This window comes from Rhinatrema bivittatum, chromosome 9 (assembly GCF_901001135.1).
Source record: "Rhinatrema bivittatum chromosome 9, aRhiBiv1.1, whole genome shotgun sequence".
In the NCBI taxonomy this organism is placed as follows: domain Eukaryota; kingdom Metazoa; phylum Chordata; class Amphibia; order Gymnophiona; family Rhinatrematidae; genus Rhinatrema; species Rhinatrema bivittatum.
Window position 1 is genome coordinate 166,742,486 of NC_042623.1, and position 18,543 is coordinate 166,761,028.

Consider the following 18,543-nt stretch of genomic DNA (forward strand, 5'->3'; position numbering starts at 1 on the left):
GGCCAGTGCCATCTTTAAAAATGGCGCGGGCCATGGCCAGCCATCCAGTGCTCCTACCATGTAACAGGGGCCAGCCAATGGCACGGATACCCTGTCACATGGTAAGGGCAAAGGGCCATCGGCACCATTTTTATTAGTGGCAGTAGATGGTCTGAGAGCGGGAGATCGCTCCCCGCGCCTCCACTGGACCACCAGGTAATTTTAAAACATTTTTGGGGTGGTCGGGAGGGTGGGGGAACGTAAGGGGTCGATTTTTAAAGGGTCGTGGGTTTTTTTTTTATCGGGCCAATGGCGCCATTTTTATTAGTGGCATCAAAATGGCGCCGATGGCCCGAGAGCGGGAGATCGGTCTCGGGGCTTCCACTGGACCACCAGGTACTCGTAAAAAGTTTTGGGGGGGTTCGGGAGGGTGGGGGAAGGTAAGGGTTTAGTTTTAAAGGGTCGGGGTGGGTTTAGGGGTTGTTTTGGTGTGCCAGTTTTCCAGCCCTCCCCCCAAATCCCCAATTTATGATTTTTCACGATAAATCGGGGGAATTTCTATTGTATCGCGCACTCTAACGATTTTTGACGATTTAAAAAATATCGGACGATTTTTTAAATCGTCAAAAAATGATTCACATCCCTACCGTCTAAAGGGCTAACCAGCAAGTCGCATAAGTTGGGGGCAGGTGAAAGGAGTTTCGGGGAGCAGCAGAGTTAGCTGCATAAGTTGTGCAGATAACTCCTATATTCAGAGTTAGTCGCATAACTTATGTGGCTAACTCTGGTCGCGCCATAGGGCTGTCCTAAAGTTAGCCAGATATACTTACCGGTTAGAGATAGCCAGGTATATCCCAGTTAAGTTAAATTAACTAGCCACGCTGTGGCTGAATACTGGCCCCCATATTTCTAAAATTGAGAAAAAAATTAAAATAAAATGTAATTTATGAAAAAATACTAAGGGGTATATTTACTAAGCTGCATTAGGAGTTTACCGCATGGTAAATGCCTTAACACAAAGATAACATGGTATTTTCAATATTGTGTGTATTTTACCCTTAATATTCTAAAAATGGTAATGAGTTGCTTTGCATGCAAATACTTTTGCAAATGCACGCAAAGCAGCTTATTAATAGTAAATTTTATGTAAATAAAATGATGCAGCTTGCCTAAAAAATCTCAAGCCATGTTATTTTTCTGAAAATTAGCTTCGACTCAGGAGTTGTAGCTAAGTTTCCCTGGGAGCATTGGGATGCTAACATGCATCCTGATGCTTCTGGGCAATTTCTTAAAGGGCTATATTGACCCTTTGATGCCCGCCTCTCCACCAACATGTGTAAACCACCCCCCCCCCCCCCCCCGGGCTCTTATGTGACTCCCGCTGCTTCTAGAGGTGGCCCTTATGTAAAAACAAAAACAGTTTAATGTTGCATGGTGAATGCCTCTTCCTGCTACTCCGCCCTGCTCCTTTTCAATAAATTCCCCCCAGCTCCAAACAGCCCCTCCAGCATAGCCCATCATCTCTAGGCATATCTGGTGGCCTGGTGGGCCCTAGAGCACCCCTTAGGCTCTGGGTCTCCATTCAAAATGGTGCCATTTGGCCACTATTCATAATTTGTATTTTGGCTAGCCGATGCCATTTTGAATGGAGACAGTGATGAGCTTGAAACCTAGAGGTGCTCTGGGCCTCACTAAGCCATCAGGTATGCCCGGGGAGAGTTCAGGGGGACTGGAGTCAAGTGGGGGGGAATTTATTGAAAAGGAGTGGGATTGGGTAGTGAGGAGGGGCATTCATCGTGTAACATTAAACCGTTTGTTTGTTTTTGTTTTCTGGAACTTTTTATTTAACGTGTGGCATACACATTAGACAAGCAATACAAATACATTGACAAGAGAATTCCTAGCGTAGAGGCTCTAAGCAATAACACTGATACATAGCACACAACATCTAAATTAAGAATACGTCAATCATTCAATATCATTCCGACAAGCCCAACACTTTCCCCAAACAGTCCCATATTTATCAGTTTTCCCCTTAAGCAAATAGGTATGTTTTTCTAAGATTGAAGTTTTGACCATCTGCTACTTCCATTGAGAAACACTGGGGGCTGTCTTCCAATATAAGGCAATACTTTGCCTAACTGCTAGTAAGTAGTGTGTGATGAGAATTTTATCAGATGCAGAAATATGCACAGCTATGCCCATCCATCAGCCCAGCAACCGCAATGTAGGGGTAAGCTCAAAGTCATGATTACTAAGCAAATGAATGATACCCTCAATCTTACCCCAAAATCCTGCTAAAGGGGACAAAGCCACCAGACATGCAGATAAATGCCTTCAAGCCCATACCCTCTCCAGCAAAGAGGAGAAGAATACCGGGAGAAAGTAACAAAAATTTAGGACATCGGTACATACGGTGCAGAAGACGTATCATAGTTCCCACCCTTCTGGCACATATAGAGGCAGAGTGTGCTAATTGCCAGATCTTGTCCCAATCAGTATCAGTATCATCCAGCGAGATTTGTAAAGCTTCATTCCAGTGTCTGATATAGAGGTGAGAAATGGTTCTACCAGGGAGTTTGGGGTCACTAAGAAAGCTTTTCAAAGGCGAGGGGACCCACCGTTAGCCAAATACCTTTCCAGCACCCTTTGCTGGTGTAAATAAAAGTGATGGGTGTTCTTGACAATATGAAACGTATCCATACGTTCTGAAAAGGTGGCAGTTCTACCCCCTCCACATCTGCCACAAGAACCGTAAGCCATGGACCTGCCACTCCCACATATCCAGAAAGATCAAGCAGTATGAAAGGCCTGGATTTTTAGCCAGAGCTGTGATGGGGAAGAGCCCTGAAACATCAATACTAAGATATTTACAGACTTGTTTCAAACATGAACCGTGTGGGATCACATTTTTCCTTCTTGGATAGCCTTCTTGGATACTAATCGGGCCACCATATTCTGGACGACCTGTAAATGACGTATAGATTTGTCTGTCAAGCCTTACCACCAACATTTACCTTCCTTTCCACCTTCTTATCTCTTCCCATCTGTCCTTCCCCCATCTTCTCCACCTTCCTCTCCTTCTCCCATCTCTTTTATCCCAATCTACTCCTTCTTCTTCCTCTCTTCACTTTTTAACCAGGAAACTAGCTGAGGATTTACCAGAAGCAAATCTTATCAAATGAATCTTATCAATTTCTTTGACTGGGTGACCAGAGAGTTGGATCGAGGGAGAGTGCTAGATGTACTTTACTTGGATTTCAGCAAGGCCTTTGATATAGGAGACATAAATAAACTGAGTGCCCTTGGTATAGGACCTAGAATGATTGACTGGGTTAGAAACCGGCTGAGAGGGAGGTGACAGAAGGTAGTGGTAAATGCAGTTTTCTCTGAAGAAGGGGGTGTTACTAATGGTGTACCTCAGGGATCGGTCATTGAACCGGTTCTTTTCAACATTTTTGTGTGAGTGACATAGCAGAAGGATTGTTGGTAAAGGTTTGTATTTTTTCCAGTGATACCAAAATCTGAAACAGGGTGGACAGCCAGGCAGATGTGGAAAACATGAGGAGGGATCTAGTGAAGCTTGAGGAATGGCCTAGGGGGGTCTGACGGCTAAGACTTAATGCTAAAAAATTCAGAGCAATGCATTTAGGATGCAAAAACCCAGGGGCAGGTACAGTATTGGAGATGAAATTCTTCTAAACATGAAAGAAGTTCGTGATCTGTAGGTAATTGTATCTGATGATCTTAAGGTGGCCAAACAGATGCATAAAGCAGTGGTAAAAGCCACAAAGATGCTTGGCTGCATAGGGAGAGAAATGGTCGGTAGAAAAAGGGAGATGATATTGCCCCTGTATAAGTCCCTGGTGAGACCTCACTTAGAATATTGTGTACAATTCTGGAGATTGTACCTTCAAAGGATATAAACAGGATGGAATTGGTCCAGAGGGTGGCTACTAAAATGATCAGTGATCTTTGTTCTAAAGCATATGGACATAGACTCATGGAGCTAAACATGTATACCCTAGAGGAAAGGCAAGATAGAGGAGGCTTGATAGATACATTTAAATATCTGAAAGGGCTCCATGCACAGAAGATGAGCCTTTTTCAGCAGAAAGGAGGCTCCAGAAGGAGTTATGGGATGAGGGTGAAAGGGGGTAGAAATATTTCTTTATGGAGAGGGTGATGAATGCATGGAATGGTCTCCCAGTGGTTATGGTGGAGACAAAAACAGTATCCGAATTCAAGAAAGCATGGGATAAATACAGGGGATCTCTAAGAGAGTAATGGGAATTATAAAGCTAAATTAATTGAGTGGACTAGATGGGCCATACAGTCATTTTCTGTCATCATGCTTTTATGCTCCTATGGGGTGACTGCAGAACTTGGAGTGTATGTCTTCACTGCATCCTCACTCTACTGCTAACCTGCGGCAGGAGGGGTAGAGAAATGGAGTTGCTGGTCATGCCAGCCAGGACTTATCTTCAGCGGTACAGGATCCTCTGGGTCACAGCAGTTTCTCCTCCAAAGAGTCAAAAGTGGGGTTGACAGACCTGCTGGTACAAGGTAATGGTGTGTTCTGCCCTACTTCAACGCCTGCTTGTATGAGCACATGAAGAGTTGAATGAATGGATCATTGCAGATTCAAAAGCAATGAGAAGAGTACTTAATAGATACTTTACAATCCACTTCCAGTACTTCTTATTCAATAAAATATTTGATGAAAGAAACAAATATCTGAGTATTAAGACAGTGGGACTGGGAAGAGGGAAGATGTTCTGAGAAAAAGAGAAATATTTTCTGTTCAGGTGTTCACACTATAACATTTTCCTTCCCTGTTCCCAGGCTGAGGCTGGCAAAGCTGAGCTGGAGCTTTATATCAGTAAGATAAAAACAGAGGATGCTGCTCTGAGAGACTCCCTGGCAAAAATGGGGGCCCTCACAGAAGGACTTGCCCAGGACAAGATTAATCTAAACCGAATTATTCTACAGGTAATACATAAAAAATGTAACTCATCTCACCTGCACTGCATAGCACACATGTACCAACATACAGGTAACTCAACTCCTCTGCACTACACTATGTATTACACAAACTGGAACTTATCTCCTCAACATTACACACACCATCATACAGGAACCCATCTCACCATCATTGTACACCATCGTTCAGGAAACTCACTTCATTTGCACTGCACCACATACCATACACTGTAATAAAGATAACTCACCTACACTACACAGTACACCATTCACCACTGTACAGATAACCCACCTCGGCTGCACTTCACTGCACACTGTACACCATCATATAGATACATAGATACAGGAGGTTATTTCTAAGCCACGATAGATAGATCACCTTTATCTGAACCACCACCACTCTATCTCTGTCCCCCTTTAGATACGGGTTCCAGAACTGAACATCGTACTCCAGGTTGTGCCTCACTAAGGGTCTGTACAAGGGAATTATCACCTCCCTTTTCTTACTAGTTATTCCTCTTTCTATGCAGCTCAACATTTGTCTGGCTTTAGCAATTGCCCTGTCACACTATTTTGCCAACTTCAGATCACTAGATACTATGAAACCTAAGTCCCTCTCTTGCTCCGAACTTGTCAGCTCTTCTCCCCCAATACATAGATAGGAAATTTACTTCAATTGTACTACCATACCATACACCACCATACAAGTACAAGCTGTAAGATATCTCCCTCTCTCTGTTCCTCACTTGTTCTTGCTGTGAAGATGGAGGGAGACAAGAGCTCAATACTGGAGCAGAGGCGAGATGTTGAGCTTGAACGGACAGCCTTGCGGGAGCAGGTAGCTCACCTTGAGCAAGAGCTGGACCGGATCCATGCCGAAAGACGAGGATTGGAACAAAACTGGCTAAAGGCAGAGGAGATGCAAGAAAAACTAGAGGAACAAATCATCAAAATTCGCAAAGAGAAGAGTCAGCTGCATGATCAGATCACTCAGGTAAGGAGGCCAGAATTGAGATCTCTCATTTTAGCCCAATCTGACCTGAACGTAGCCAGTCAATGTAATAAAGCAAATGGGAAATAAAACAGCATGCTAAGTTGCATATGTAGAGTTGCCTTTGTGTAGGTCACTGATTAGACCATACCATGAGTACTATATTCAATTCTATAGGCTGTACCTTCATTAGGACATTGAGATGGTGAACTTGATTCATAAAAGAACTACAAGAATGACACAAAGAAAATATTATGACACTCAAAATGTATTTACTGGAGAAAGGAAAGGATGTGGAGACATGATAGATGCATTCAGATATTTGACAGATTTCAATAAAGTGTGGGAAGGTGAATTATTGCTTGAAATGTTCATGTTCAGATTTTATTTTCCTGGGAATTTCTCAGTTTTATTATAAGGAACAAAAATGGGATAAAATCAGTGGGAAAAAACCCCAACCTCTTTACAAAGAGGGAGGCAGGCGTTTGGCTGTGGTCGTAACAACCAAAACCATGATGGAATTGAAATATAACTTGAAACAGACAGCACCATGGTTAGCTCAGGTGGGGGAAACAAGCAGAATATGAAGTAGGAGTCTTGTGTTTTGCTCAGGGCCAAAGAGGGGAAAAAACAAGCCAACAGGCAAAGAGTGATGGTCTGACTTCAGTTAATACAGATTGCCTGCTGTTAATGCAGAATGCCACAGCACGAGTTTGAAGGGGGTTGTATTTATGGAAAAAAACATTACCCCAATGTTAAAAGAGCTACACTCACTACCAGTCAGATTTCAAGTGCAATTTAAAATACTGGCTGGCACTGGCTTTCAAAGCCTTCAATCCTGTTGGTTTAAGATTTGGATTAAATTACTCACCTTTCCAAACCCATGCTCAAGGTGAGTTACAATTCAGGTTTAGTAGTAGATCCCGGCCCTATAGAGCAGTGGTCCTCTACCCTGTCCTGGGGGCCCGCCTGCCAGTCGGGTTTTCAGGATATCCACAATGAATATGCACGAGAGAAAATTTGCATGTACTGCCTCCATACCATGCAAATTTTCTCTCATGCATATTCATTGTGGATAACCTGAAAACCCGACTGGCTGGTGGGCCCCCAGGACAGGATTGGGGACCACTGCTGTAGACGGCTTACAATCTAAATTGGTACCTGGGACAATGTAGGACAAAGTGACTTGCCTAAGATCAAGGAGCATTAGTGGGAGAAGCAGGATTTGAATGCTGGTTTCCCTGGCTGACAAGTCTGCTGCTCTGACTACTAGGCCACTCCTCCGTTGCAGCTATCATAATATACTCTACTTCAGGCATTAAGAGCTTCCAAGGAGGCCCTTTTGCATGCCCCATCACCATCAGAGGTGAGGTTAATGGGTACACGTGAACACACTTTCCCAAGCACAGCTCAGAGACTATGGAATTCTTTTCCATAGGATGCAGTTAAATAATTACTTAGCATTCCATCATTTATTTATTTATTTATTTATTTAAAGGATTTATATACCGGAGGTTCCTGTATAATATACATATCACCCCGGTTTACAAGGAACGGTAACTATCGCTTCATTTAGCGGTTTACATTGAACATGTTAAAAAACATATGAAGGCCTTGCTATTCCAACAGGCTTTTAATGTGTTAGTTCTTGGTAGATTGATGGGTAGCTTGTTACTGGGGGTTTTGTTTGTCTATGTTGCTATATGTTTTTAGAATATACTGGGTCCGATATCAAAAACACGTTCAGTGCTCAATAACCGGAGAAGTAGGACTTATCCAGCTATCTAGCAAGCCGCTGAATATCAGCAGCTGCTAGATAGGCAGAAAAATGACTAATCCAACTATCTCTTAGCCAGCTAGATAGTGCGTGGGCAGTGGACGAATCAGGGCAGCACTACTTAACCGGATAACTTATTCGGTTAAGTAATTATATTTCACCTTAGCTGGATAAGTTATGCGGGTAAGTTATACCTGCCAATGAGCTACTTATCCAGCTAAGTAGTGCTTATATGCAAATATTCAGCAGCATAACCATGCCACTTGAATATCCCTTGCAACTTAGCCAGATAAGTCATATCCGGCTAAGTTACTTAAATGGCCAACTTTCAGTTTTGGGCCTAACCTGTATTGTATTTTTTTTATTATGTGTTATAAGAACATAAGAAGTTGCCATACTGGGTCAGACCCAGGGTCCATCAAGCCGAGCATTCTATTTCCAACTGTGGCTAATCCAGGTTACAAGTACCTGGCAAGTACCCAAACATTAAATAAATCCCATGCTACTAAAGCTGGTAGTAAGCAGTAGCTATTCCCTAAGTCAACTTGATTAATAGCAGTTTATGGATTTCTCCTCCAGGAACTTATCCAAACCTTTTTTAAATCCAGCTACACTAACTACCTTAACCACATCCTCCCACAATGAATTCCAGAGCTTAATTGTGCATTGAGTGATTTTCTCCAATTTTTTTTAGTTGTGCTATTTGCAAACTTCATGGAGTGTCCCCTAGTCCTTCCATTATTGAATGAGTAAATAACCAGTTCACATTTACCCTTTTAAGTCCTTTCATGATTTTATAGCCTTCTATCATATCCCCCTCAGCCGTCTCTTCTCCAAGTTGAACAGCCATAACCTTTTTAGCCTTTCCTCATAGGGGAGCTGTTTCATCCCCTTTATCATTTTGGTCACCCTTCTCTGTACCTTCTCTGTACCTTCTCCATTGCAACTATATCTTTTTTGAGATGCGGTGACCAGAATTGTACATAGTATTCAAGGTGCGGTCTCACCATGGAGCAATACAGAGCCATTATGAATTCTCCGCTTTATTCACCATTCCCTTCTTTATAATTCCTAATATTCTGTTTGCTTTTTTGACTGCCGCAGCACACTGAGCCAATTATTTCAATATATTATCCATTATGATGCCTGGATCTTTCTCCTGGGTGGTAGCTCCTCATTTGGAACCTAGCATCATGTAACTACAGCATGGGTTATTTTCCTTATATGCATCACCTTGCACTTGTCCACATTAAATTTTATCTGCCATTTGAACATAAGAACATATACATAAGAACATAAGATATGCCTTACTGGGTCAGATGAAGGGTCCATCAAGTCAGTATCCTGTCTTCAATAGTGGCCAATCTTCCAGTCTCACAAGGTCCTCCTACAATCTTCCAGTCTCACAACCCTACAATTTATTTACAATCCTCTTGTGATTTAACTACTCTAAATAATTTTGTGCCATCTGCAGATTTGATCACCTCACTCATTGTAGTCCTGTCCAGATCATTTATAAATATTTTAAAAAGCACTGGTCCAAGTACTGATCCCTGAGGCACTCCACTGTTTACCTTTTCTTTTTAGATTGTATTAATATTGTTACTATTTTTCATTTTATCATTTTATGCTGTTGTGATTTTAATTGTATTCGGACTGTTGTTCACCATTTTCAATATTCTGTGAACATTCTATGGAACTGCAGTCTATAAATGTGAAATAATAATAATGACTGCATCAGGCTTCCAAGAAGACTAGGGTAAGCTATAATTATATTCTAGATTTTTACCCCCCTTTTCCAAGTGATGAAGGTGGCTTGAGGCATTAGTAATTCAGGTACAATAAGTCCCTTCCCTTCCCCAAAGGGCTTTTAATCCACTTGGGTATTTGAGGCAGCAAGAAATAAAGTGGACTTCCCCACTGACACTTCTTGTGACCTTAGGTAAGTGGGATTTAAACTCTGCTTTCACTGGTTCTCAACCCATTGCTTTAACCACTAGGCCACTCCTTCTCTCATGCAGATTAGTAAAAGTGGTTACAAGCCTTAACAGCAGAGAGATACACTGCATGGCATGGCAGTTACGGCATTAAATAGCAGCATTACGTTTCCAAGATGGCTGCCATAACCTACACAGCACGACTATTGTTAAAACCCAGTGTCAATGAGTATGGGGAAGTCAGATGTTTTTGGACCAACAGCTTCACAAAGTTTGGTATCTGTGTGGCTTATTATAAAGCATGGCAGGGGGCCTGAGCTTTGGATTAAGAATTAGTCTTGTAAATATAACACTTACCCGGGGTGTTTAGTCCCAAGGGCTCACAATCTTATTTATAAGCTTCAGGGGTGCTCCAGCTGGCTGACTTCTTCCCAGCTCGACTCTTGATCTCTGGGAGAGATTCTTTCTATGGGGGGAGACGCTCGTCTATGGCCCAGACAATGAAAGAGACTTTAGTGCGTTCCTTGTGTGTATTTGTAGCTGTGGCATACCCTGGAGGGAGATGCTATGAATAAACAAACAGGACCAGGTGCTGGGTCTTAAATAATTATTTACTGATTGGTTTAAGGCAAATAAAATTCCATCTTTAAATACCTGTGCAGTTACAGATGATGTCTTTACAGTGTTTCACTGTGGGTAGGTGTCTTTTTCTTTCAGCACACTGGTTGAGCTTCCCTTGGTGATGTAAACTGAGCATTCAAACCTCTCCCAGCGGCTTATCTGGGATCCCTAGGTCAGGGGTCTCCTACTAGCATAGTAAAAATCCTACCTTACAGTCCAGCAACTTCCAAAATATCCAGCTCTGTGTCCTGGTCCCAAATTAGTGGAGATCCAGATGGGATCTCCTCACTCTTCCTTGACTCCATTAAGCTGCTTTGAAAGGGTGACTCCTCGGGTTGAAAAGTCTTTGGGTGGGAACCTGATGATCCAGACAGGCTCCCAGTGAAGAGGGGTGGCTTAAAACCTCCTCACAACAAAAAAGTGTATTTTCCTTCTTTAAAAAACAGGATGCATTTCTGCCATCAAAAATCTCAGTCAGGTTTGTCACTGGTCTTTCCCACCTAAGGTGTAGAGTGGTACTCATGGGTCTTCAGTCTTCTGGACTGAGAGCCCTTTTGCCCCAGAGGGAAATCTGGCAAAAATCATCTTACTGAATTAAATATTTAGGGATCCTCTGGCAAGTTGTGTACAGAGGCAAATCCCCTACAAAAAAAGGGAAACCTGATGAGGCAGGAAGCCTCAGCAAGGAGGAAATCACTCTACATCTTGCTTCTCTGGTGTCTGCTCTAAAATGAAACTAGCCACAGTGTCTTCAAATAGCTGGGCTAAATAGCACTGAGTCATCCAATCAGAACCTCCAGGTGGGAGGGACTGAAAGGTATGGATGGCTCCCTTTCTAAGTGTATTATAAGGACAGGGATAGTGGCATCCAGTGGCCAGACTGGGAGTCTGCTACATAAGAACCAAAGAGGAAGATAAGGCCAGAAACAGTCCTACCGTGTTTCCCCGAATATAAGACAGCGTCTTACTTTCTTTTTACCCCCAAAAGTCCCACTATGTCTTACTTTCAGGGTATGTCTTATATTGGAAAAAACAGTCGAATTTTTTAAATACCTGTCGGAGGGCCGCGTGGGTCCAGGCGGCCGGCGGGAGCCGGGTGGTCGCGTGTTAAATCTAGGCCGCGGGCGGGTGGGCGCTTGTTCCAGGCGGCGGCGGCGGGGGGGGGGGGGGGGGGGGGGCGGGTGGACGCGCGTTAGTTCGAGACGGCCGGCGGGTGGTCGCGTGTTAAATCTAGGCCGGGTCGCACAGGCGCGCATTCATTCACTGCCGGTGGGGCAGCCCCCACCGGCAGTGAATGAATGCGACCCCTGCGATTCGATGCTCAAGGCAGTCACATGCCGTGACGTCACGGCATGTGACTGCCTTGAGCATCGAATCGCAGGGGTCGCATTCATTCACTGCCGGTGGGGGCTGCCCCACCGGCAGTGAATGAATGCGCGCCTGTGCGACCCGGCCTAGATTTAACACGCGACCACCCGCCGCCCTCCGGCCGTCTCGAACTAACGCGCGTCCACCCGCCGCCTGGAACAAGCGCCCACCCGCCCGTGGCCTAGATTTAACGCGCGTCCACCCGCCCCCCCCCCCCCCCCCCCCCCGGCCGCCGCCATCGCCGCCTGAACAAGCGCCCACCCGCCCGCGGCCTAGATTTACGGTAACACGCGACCACCCGGCTCCCGCCGCCAGCCACCTGGACCCACGCGGCCCTCCGACAGGTATTTAAAAATAATTTTTTTACTACGTCTTACTTTCGGGGGATGTCTTACATTAGCCGACCCCCCCTAAAATTCCCACTACGTCTTACTGTCAGGGGTGTCTTACTATCGGGGAAACACGGTAGTAATGGAGGTGCTGGAGGCCAGCATGGCCACAAAGTTTGGGACAGATAAAGAGAGCAATGGGGCAGAGGGTTGATTTAAGAATGGGTATTTATATGCTTATCTACCCAAAGTGGTAAAAAAACAGAGAGGAAAGAGATCAACTGGGAAGACTGAATTGCCTAATTGGTTTGTATTTGCAGTTATTTCTCTATGCCTTGTTTTTTGGCCTCTCCTTTTTCTTTTGTTCTTTTTTCCTGGAATTCTTTCTTTCATCTTTCCCTTTTGCTTGCGCTTATTTTTTCCTCATTTTTAATTCCACTCTTTTCTGTTTAATTTAACTTCTCATTTTTTACTGCCAACCTTACTTTCTTCTTAAATGTCTCTACTCCCACCTGTCCCTCTCTATCGCTTCCATTCACCCTCTCTCTTCATTTACTGTGGTCCTGCCGCCTCTCCTTGCAGATAAATAGTCAGAAATATGCGCTGAATGAACAGCTGCTGCAGAGTCATCGGGAGACAGACATGCTGAGAGACTCCCTCATGCGAGCTACACAGAGGAAAGAGGAGCTAACCAAAGAGAATGCAGCGCTGGGTGTCCAGCTCACTGCTCTGGAGAGGGAGAGCCAATCCATGGCCGAGGAGCTAGCCAAACTCAGGTAACTGCTTCCCACTGCTTATGGGCAAAGGTACTCTGACATTCGCCCCTCTTCCCCACCCCAACAAATCATGAGACCAGCTCCTGCAAACACTTTACACCATGGCCTCTTAACCTTTTCATTTGCCCTCAAGGATTCTAATGCTCACAGGGCCAGTGTCCCACCATCTCCATTATCATCTCTTTAGTATGATTTCACTATGTCCTTCCGATCATTTACTAATGTGTTTCAGTGATGAAAAGGATGCCTTGGAAACCAGCCTGTATGAGGCACAACAGCTGGCAACACAACTGGAAGCCCAAAAGGAACAGCTGGAGGGGGAAAATCAGAGTTTACTCCTAGCAAAGGGAGCTTTCATAGGTATTGTATGGTGCAGGCTCTCCTTGCCCCTTTACACTCTCTTTGTGCTGTCCTGGATAATTACTGTTTTATATTGATTAAGTGCTATTTTTTGTAAGAAATCATTTGTATATATTTACGGTATATATTTATTATATGTTTGATTATGTATGTATTCTGAGGGGTAGATTTTAAAAGAAGCGCGATCAGCCTACTTTTGCTTGCGCATCACACTCAAGCAAAAGTACGCTGGATTTTAGTAGATACGCGCGGAGCCGCGCGTATCCACTAAAATCCTGGATCGGCGCGCGCAAGGCTATCGATTTTGTATAGCCTGCGCGCGCCGAGCCGCGCTGCCTCCCCCCGTTCCCTCCAAGGCCGCTCCGAAATCGGAGCGGCCTTGGAGGGAACTGTCCTTTGCCCTCCCCTCACCTTCCCCTCCCTTCCCCTACCTAACCCACCCGCCCGGCCCTGTCTACACCCCCCCCTTACCTTTGTCGGGGGATTTACGCCTCCCGGAGGGAGACGTAAATCCCCGCGCGCCAGCGGGCCTGCTGCGCGCCGGGCCGCGACCTGGGGGCGGGTACGGAGGGCACGGCCACGCCCCCGGGCCGTAGCCACGCCCCGTACCCGCCCCCAAAACGCTGCCGACACGCCCCCAGAACGCCGCGACGACCGGGCCCGCCCCCCGACACGCCCCCGACACGCCCCCCTCCGAGAACCCCGGGACTTACGCGAGTCCCGGGGCTCTGCGCGCGCCGGGAGGCCTATGTAAAATAGGCTTCCCGGCGCGCAGGGCCCTGCTCGCCTAAATCCGCCCGGTTTTGGGCGGATTTAGGCGAGCAGGGCTCTGAAAATCTACCCCTCTGTGGATAAGCAGGACAACAATCAATGATGTCAATAGACAGTGCTGAGACAGAAAATATCTCTTAGAGCTCAGAAAACCTGAGAATTTTGCTATGTACCTTCTCATGTTATGCACCCAAACTATATTACTTCATGTGGAGTAATGCAGTCTGGGTACATAACATGAGCAGGCACGGTCTTTGGTCACTGCTACTTTTGCCTCAGATAAAGGCCAGACACAAACTAATGACTCTATAGATGACTTCAGGAATTAATAGGCATATACAGGTTCAGTAGGTCATTCAAATAATTAGAACCTAGTCCTTTTGATGTCTAAAAGTCGAATATAGGACTTTACATTTAATGCAATAAGATTCGAGAAGCCAATAGAGATCATCGAATACTGAATTATATAATCTCTCAAACTAGTGTCTGTTAGTAAAAGGACATCGGCATTTTTTAATTAATTTGAGTTCTTAATACTCCTGGCTGAGAGACAAAAATATAACAAATTGAGGAGGGTCATATGAGCATGAATAACGGTAGCCAGCCATGCCTTCTCAAAGTTAGGACACAACTGACCTATTAGTCACAGATGCAAAAAAGTGCTCCAGGCAGTTGCCAAGATTTGTGAATCCATGCAAAGCTTAGAATCCACAGTCACTCCCAGGCTACATACTAGGTTTTGCATGCTATTGAAAATCCACCATTTTGAGGGAGAGAATTTAAAGGCTTAACTTTTTTTTTTTTTCACGGTTATTGATGCACTTAACATCAGTTTGTGAGAGAGTAGCCAATCCGTTACAGCAGCTAGATAGTTTCAGGAGGATAAACAGCTGAATATCATCAGCATAGCAATGATACTCAGCACCAAACTTGCTGATGATTTTCCCTAAAGGCTGCAAATATGTATAGAATAGCAGTGGAGATGGACCCTTGAGAGATATCTTCCTCCAGTTGTACAGGTTGGTACCAATCATTTGAAAATACATTCAGTAGTATCCCTTCAAGTCCTAGATCCTTTAATCATTCTAGTAGGATGATATGATCTAAGGTATCAAACATTACTTTCAGATCCAGATCCCCTTGTCCAGCATTCTAAGAAGAACTGTCTCAGTACCTTGAGCCTTTCTGAAAATCAGTTTCATCAGGTCCAAAGAATCTATTTTCTTGCAAAAGATCTCCTGATAATTTTCCCTAGAAAGGGATATTAGAGATTGGTCTGAAATATTCTATTTATCTTTTATCTTTATTAAAAATGTATGAATCGCCCATACATATATTCTGTATTTATTTATTTAACATGTTTATATACCGTTTTACCAATACAGGATTGACCAAAGCGGTTTACAATAATAATAAACTTAGAAATCAAAACAAAAATTCAAGTTAAATAAAATAATAAAATAAAATAAAATAATAAAACAAGTAAAACAAAGTTAGAATAAAAATACAATCTGCATCTTGATCAATAAAACAAAATTTTGGGGGTACAAAAAAATAAAGGCAGAAAGAAAGAGATATAGCGACTAAACTAACAAATAATTAAAATTAAAACCTCCTAGTGTTTGGGTATTGACTTTGACTGGCCTCTTGTATGGTTAAAATAACTACTACTGAGAAAGCTCAGGCTTTCCAAACGCTTCCATGAAAAAGTAAGTTTTTAATGCTTTCTTGAACTCATTTCTATTAGATATTTGTCTTAAGGGGTCCAGCTGTATTTTACCTGAATGAAGAGATTTTTTTTTTCATTAGTGACCAACTATTGCTTGTTTTAGAGCACTTAGCATTTCAGATAAGGAGGCATTCAGTATCGGTGTTGTTAGTCGTGTGCATGTAGATTTTATCAGACAGGATGGACAAGGATCAAAAACACAAGTCATACATCTAACCGTGTCTAGAAATAGATTCACCTGCTGTTCATCTAGTTTGTTGAAGCTTGCCAATATTGAGGCTTTAGAATTATCAGCAGCATTCCAATCATCCAAAAAGACTATATTTAAACTTCACATATTTACAGATGTTGAATAAGGATTATCTACTGCTGATGATTTAATATCGTCATCAATATTCGGATTACCCAGTGAGATTATTTTGGGGCTCTGTGAACTCAGAGAATTGCAAGAGAACATTCTAACTTGCATCTGTAACCCCTTTTGTCAGGAACACTTCCTGAGACAAGTACAGGGCCACTTTCGAGAACTGCAGTGTTAGGGAAAAAACTGGCTGCAGATCCAGATTAGGATTTTTCCAGTGGGGGACAACTCATGTTGTGAAGCCAAAGAAGATCACACACAGTTAACAAAAAATACTCTTCACTAAAATATATTGTTCCAAAACCAAAAAAGTTTACTGAACTTTCATGAAGTAGCAGAAAATACAAAAGTCCAATTCAAACTTCTGGACTCCCCAAAATATAGTTTACAGACTACATACAAAAACACAAAATGTTTGCAGAGCAAGTATCCCTTCAACTTCCGAATGTATTGTCCTAATTACAGAAGTTTTCAGCTCTCCAACTTCCACAAAAATATAAGATGATGGGTCCATTCAGTTTCTTTCAAAATACAAATGTCCTCGTCACTGGAAAAATTGAGAATAAACCTTTAAAAGAATGGATTTACACACATATTGGCTTTCTCCACTCCTCCAAGATGTTGATTCCTTCCTTTGTCTTGCGGAGACACCTGTAAAGATTTTACAAAGATTCACCCTTTTTTAGGGATGGACAGAAACTATCACTGCAAGAAACCTGGGCCTCCATTGTGGAAAGCCCATCCAAATGAGCTGCAAAATAAAATGGATTAAGTACAATTTAGAAAGAAATTAACAGCTAAGTTTTTTCAGTAAGTGCACGGGTAGAATGTAACGTAGTGAAATGATCCTGTTATTCACTATTGCCTGGATTTTTGATGGCCTGTGCGTGCAAATACCGGGGGATACGCGCATGGTTGGGCCCTGTGCGTGCCAAGCACATTTTTGAAAGGGCCTGGCCACACGTATATTGCCCGGTACGTGCAGAAGTGCCGGGCCAGTGAAAAGGGGCGGGCCATGGGGGGCAGGGAGGGGCAGGGTGGGGGCCGACGAGGACAGTGGCCATTAGGCCCTGTTGTGGGGAAGCGCGTGCCGGCAGCCAGCTGGTGCGCGGTTCTTACTTCTCCTCCGAAGAGGAAGTAAGTACTGAAACAAAAAAAAAATAGGGTAGATAGGGTTAGTTTAGGGGTCGGGGAGGAGAGGGGAAAAGTGAGAAAGCATAGGTAGTGGTATAGGAAAGTTGCCCCTAAGTCCATTCTTTAACTGGAGTGGACTGGGAGGGAACTGGGCAAAGGCCCGACCGTGTTGCCGAAATTCCAACCCCTGCACGCACGAGTTGTGACCCACTTGCACATGCACGCGCCGATTATAAAATCAGGCGCGCATGTGTGCGCAGATATCGTATTTTATAACATGCACGTGTCGCCGCGTGCATGTTATAAAATTGGCACGTCCGTGCGTGCACTCCGGGAATCACGCACATGGATGCGCGCAGAGGTCTTAAAATCGACCCCTAAGTTTTTAAAGAAATATTAATACAAGTTTTATTATATAGTCATTTTGTTTATGTGATTGAATGTTTCTTATGGATGTTCTGCTGATAGCTACATTAAACTGCATTGCTGGAAACTGTGGAATATTAGTTTTTAAATAAATTAATTAATTAAATAAAATAAATCACTTGCTAACCACTATACTTCCCTGGACACTCCCAAAGCTGGAAGGCTCCTAACTTTATGGCAAAGTCCCAGCCAGCTTTACAGGTTAACAAGCCTGATCTTTTCTGAAAAATAATCTTACCAAATCATTGTGTAACCTTCTTTCACAGGGTAGTCACCTTCAAGCGCTGCAGGGATGAGAAAATCTGTCTGCAGCCCCGGCACAGGGTTCCTTTCCACTGGGGAATACTATTGCTATGGGGCCCAAGAGAAGTCACACAGAAAAAACAGGAGTCCACACCCAGACTGTTGTTTCAAAATAGAAAAAGAATTTACTTCATAGTCCAAGTTTCAAAGTCCAGAGAGTTAGAAAAAGATGAAAAATTAAAATAGCATAGTCCAGCACTTGAAACCAGAAATAACTTCTCAATTCCAGTCACAAAAATCTTCACAGCTGTTCCTCACAGTTCTCTTCACACAATATTTGAGCACAGTCCAAAATAATTTTTCCCTCTCAGGCTTGTATCAAGGCCCCTTACTTCCTTTAGGCCCCAGTGAAAAAAAAACAGCAGAATCTCTTCTCCTGTAATCACACTTCTAGCTGTGGGCTTCCCTGGGCAGATTGGGCGTCGCCACTGATTTAGGGATCCTTTACCTCAGAGAAGGCCCTTGGCTCGTCCTAGAAGAGGTCCCTTTGCTTCTCCAGTCTGTAGCTTTGAATTCCTCTAAAACTTCAAGACTTCAAACCCCTCTGTCTCAGAAATCTTTCTCTCAAAACTCTTGTCAGTGCTTGTGGAAGCATCTTAAATACCAACTTCATAACCCATCCACTTTGGGAGAAGGATCTCCCTTTTACTCACTTCCTAGATATACACCTCTTAGAACCTCCCTTTGCTGGAAAATTC

The 18,543-nt window shown here is 43.6% G+C and overlaps 1 protein-coding gene across 1 annotated transcript in view; it reads left to right on the forward strand.

Moving 5' to 3' along the window:
* CROCC2 (ciliary rootlet coiled-coil, rootletin family member 2) overlaps window positions 1-18,543 on the forward strand; it is a 505,095-nt gene that overhangs the window by 295,165 nt on the left and 191,387 nt on the right. Inside the window, 4 exon segments of the mRNA XM_029616014.1 lie at window positions 4,825-4,971; window positions 5,726-5,956; window positions 12,568-12,761; window positions 12,994-13,121. Of these exon segments, the coding sequence (XP_029471874.1) occupies window positions 4,825-4,971; window positions 5,726-5,956; window positions 12,568-12,761; window positions 12,994-13,121 (700 nt within the window).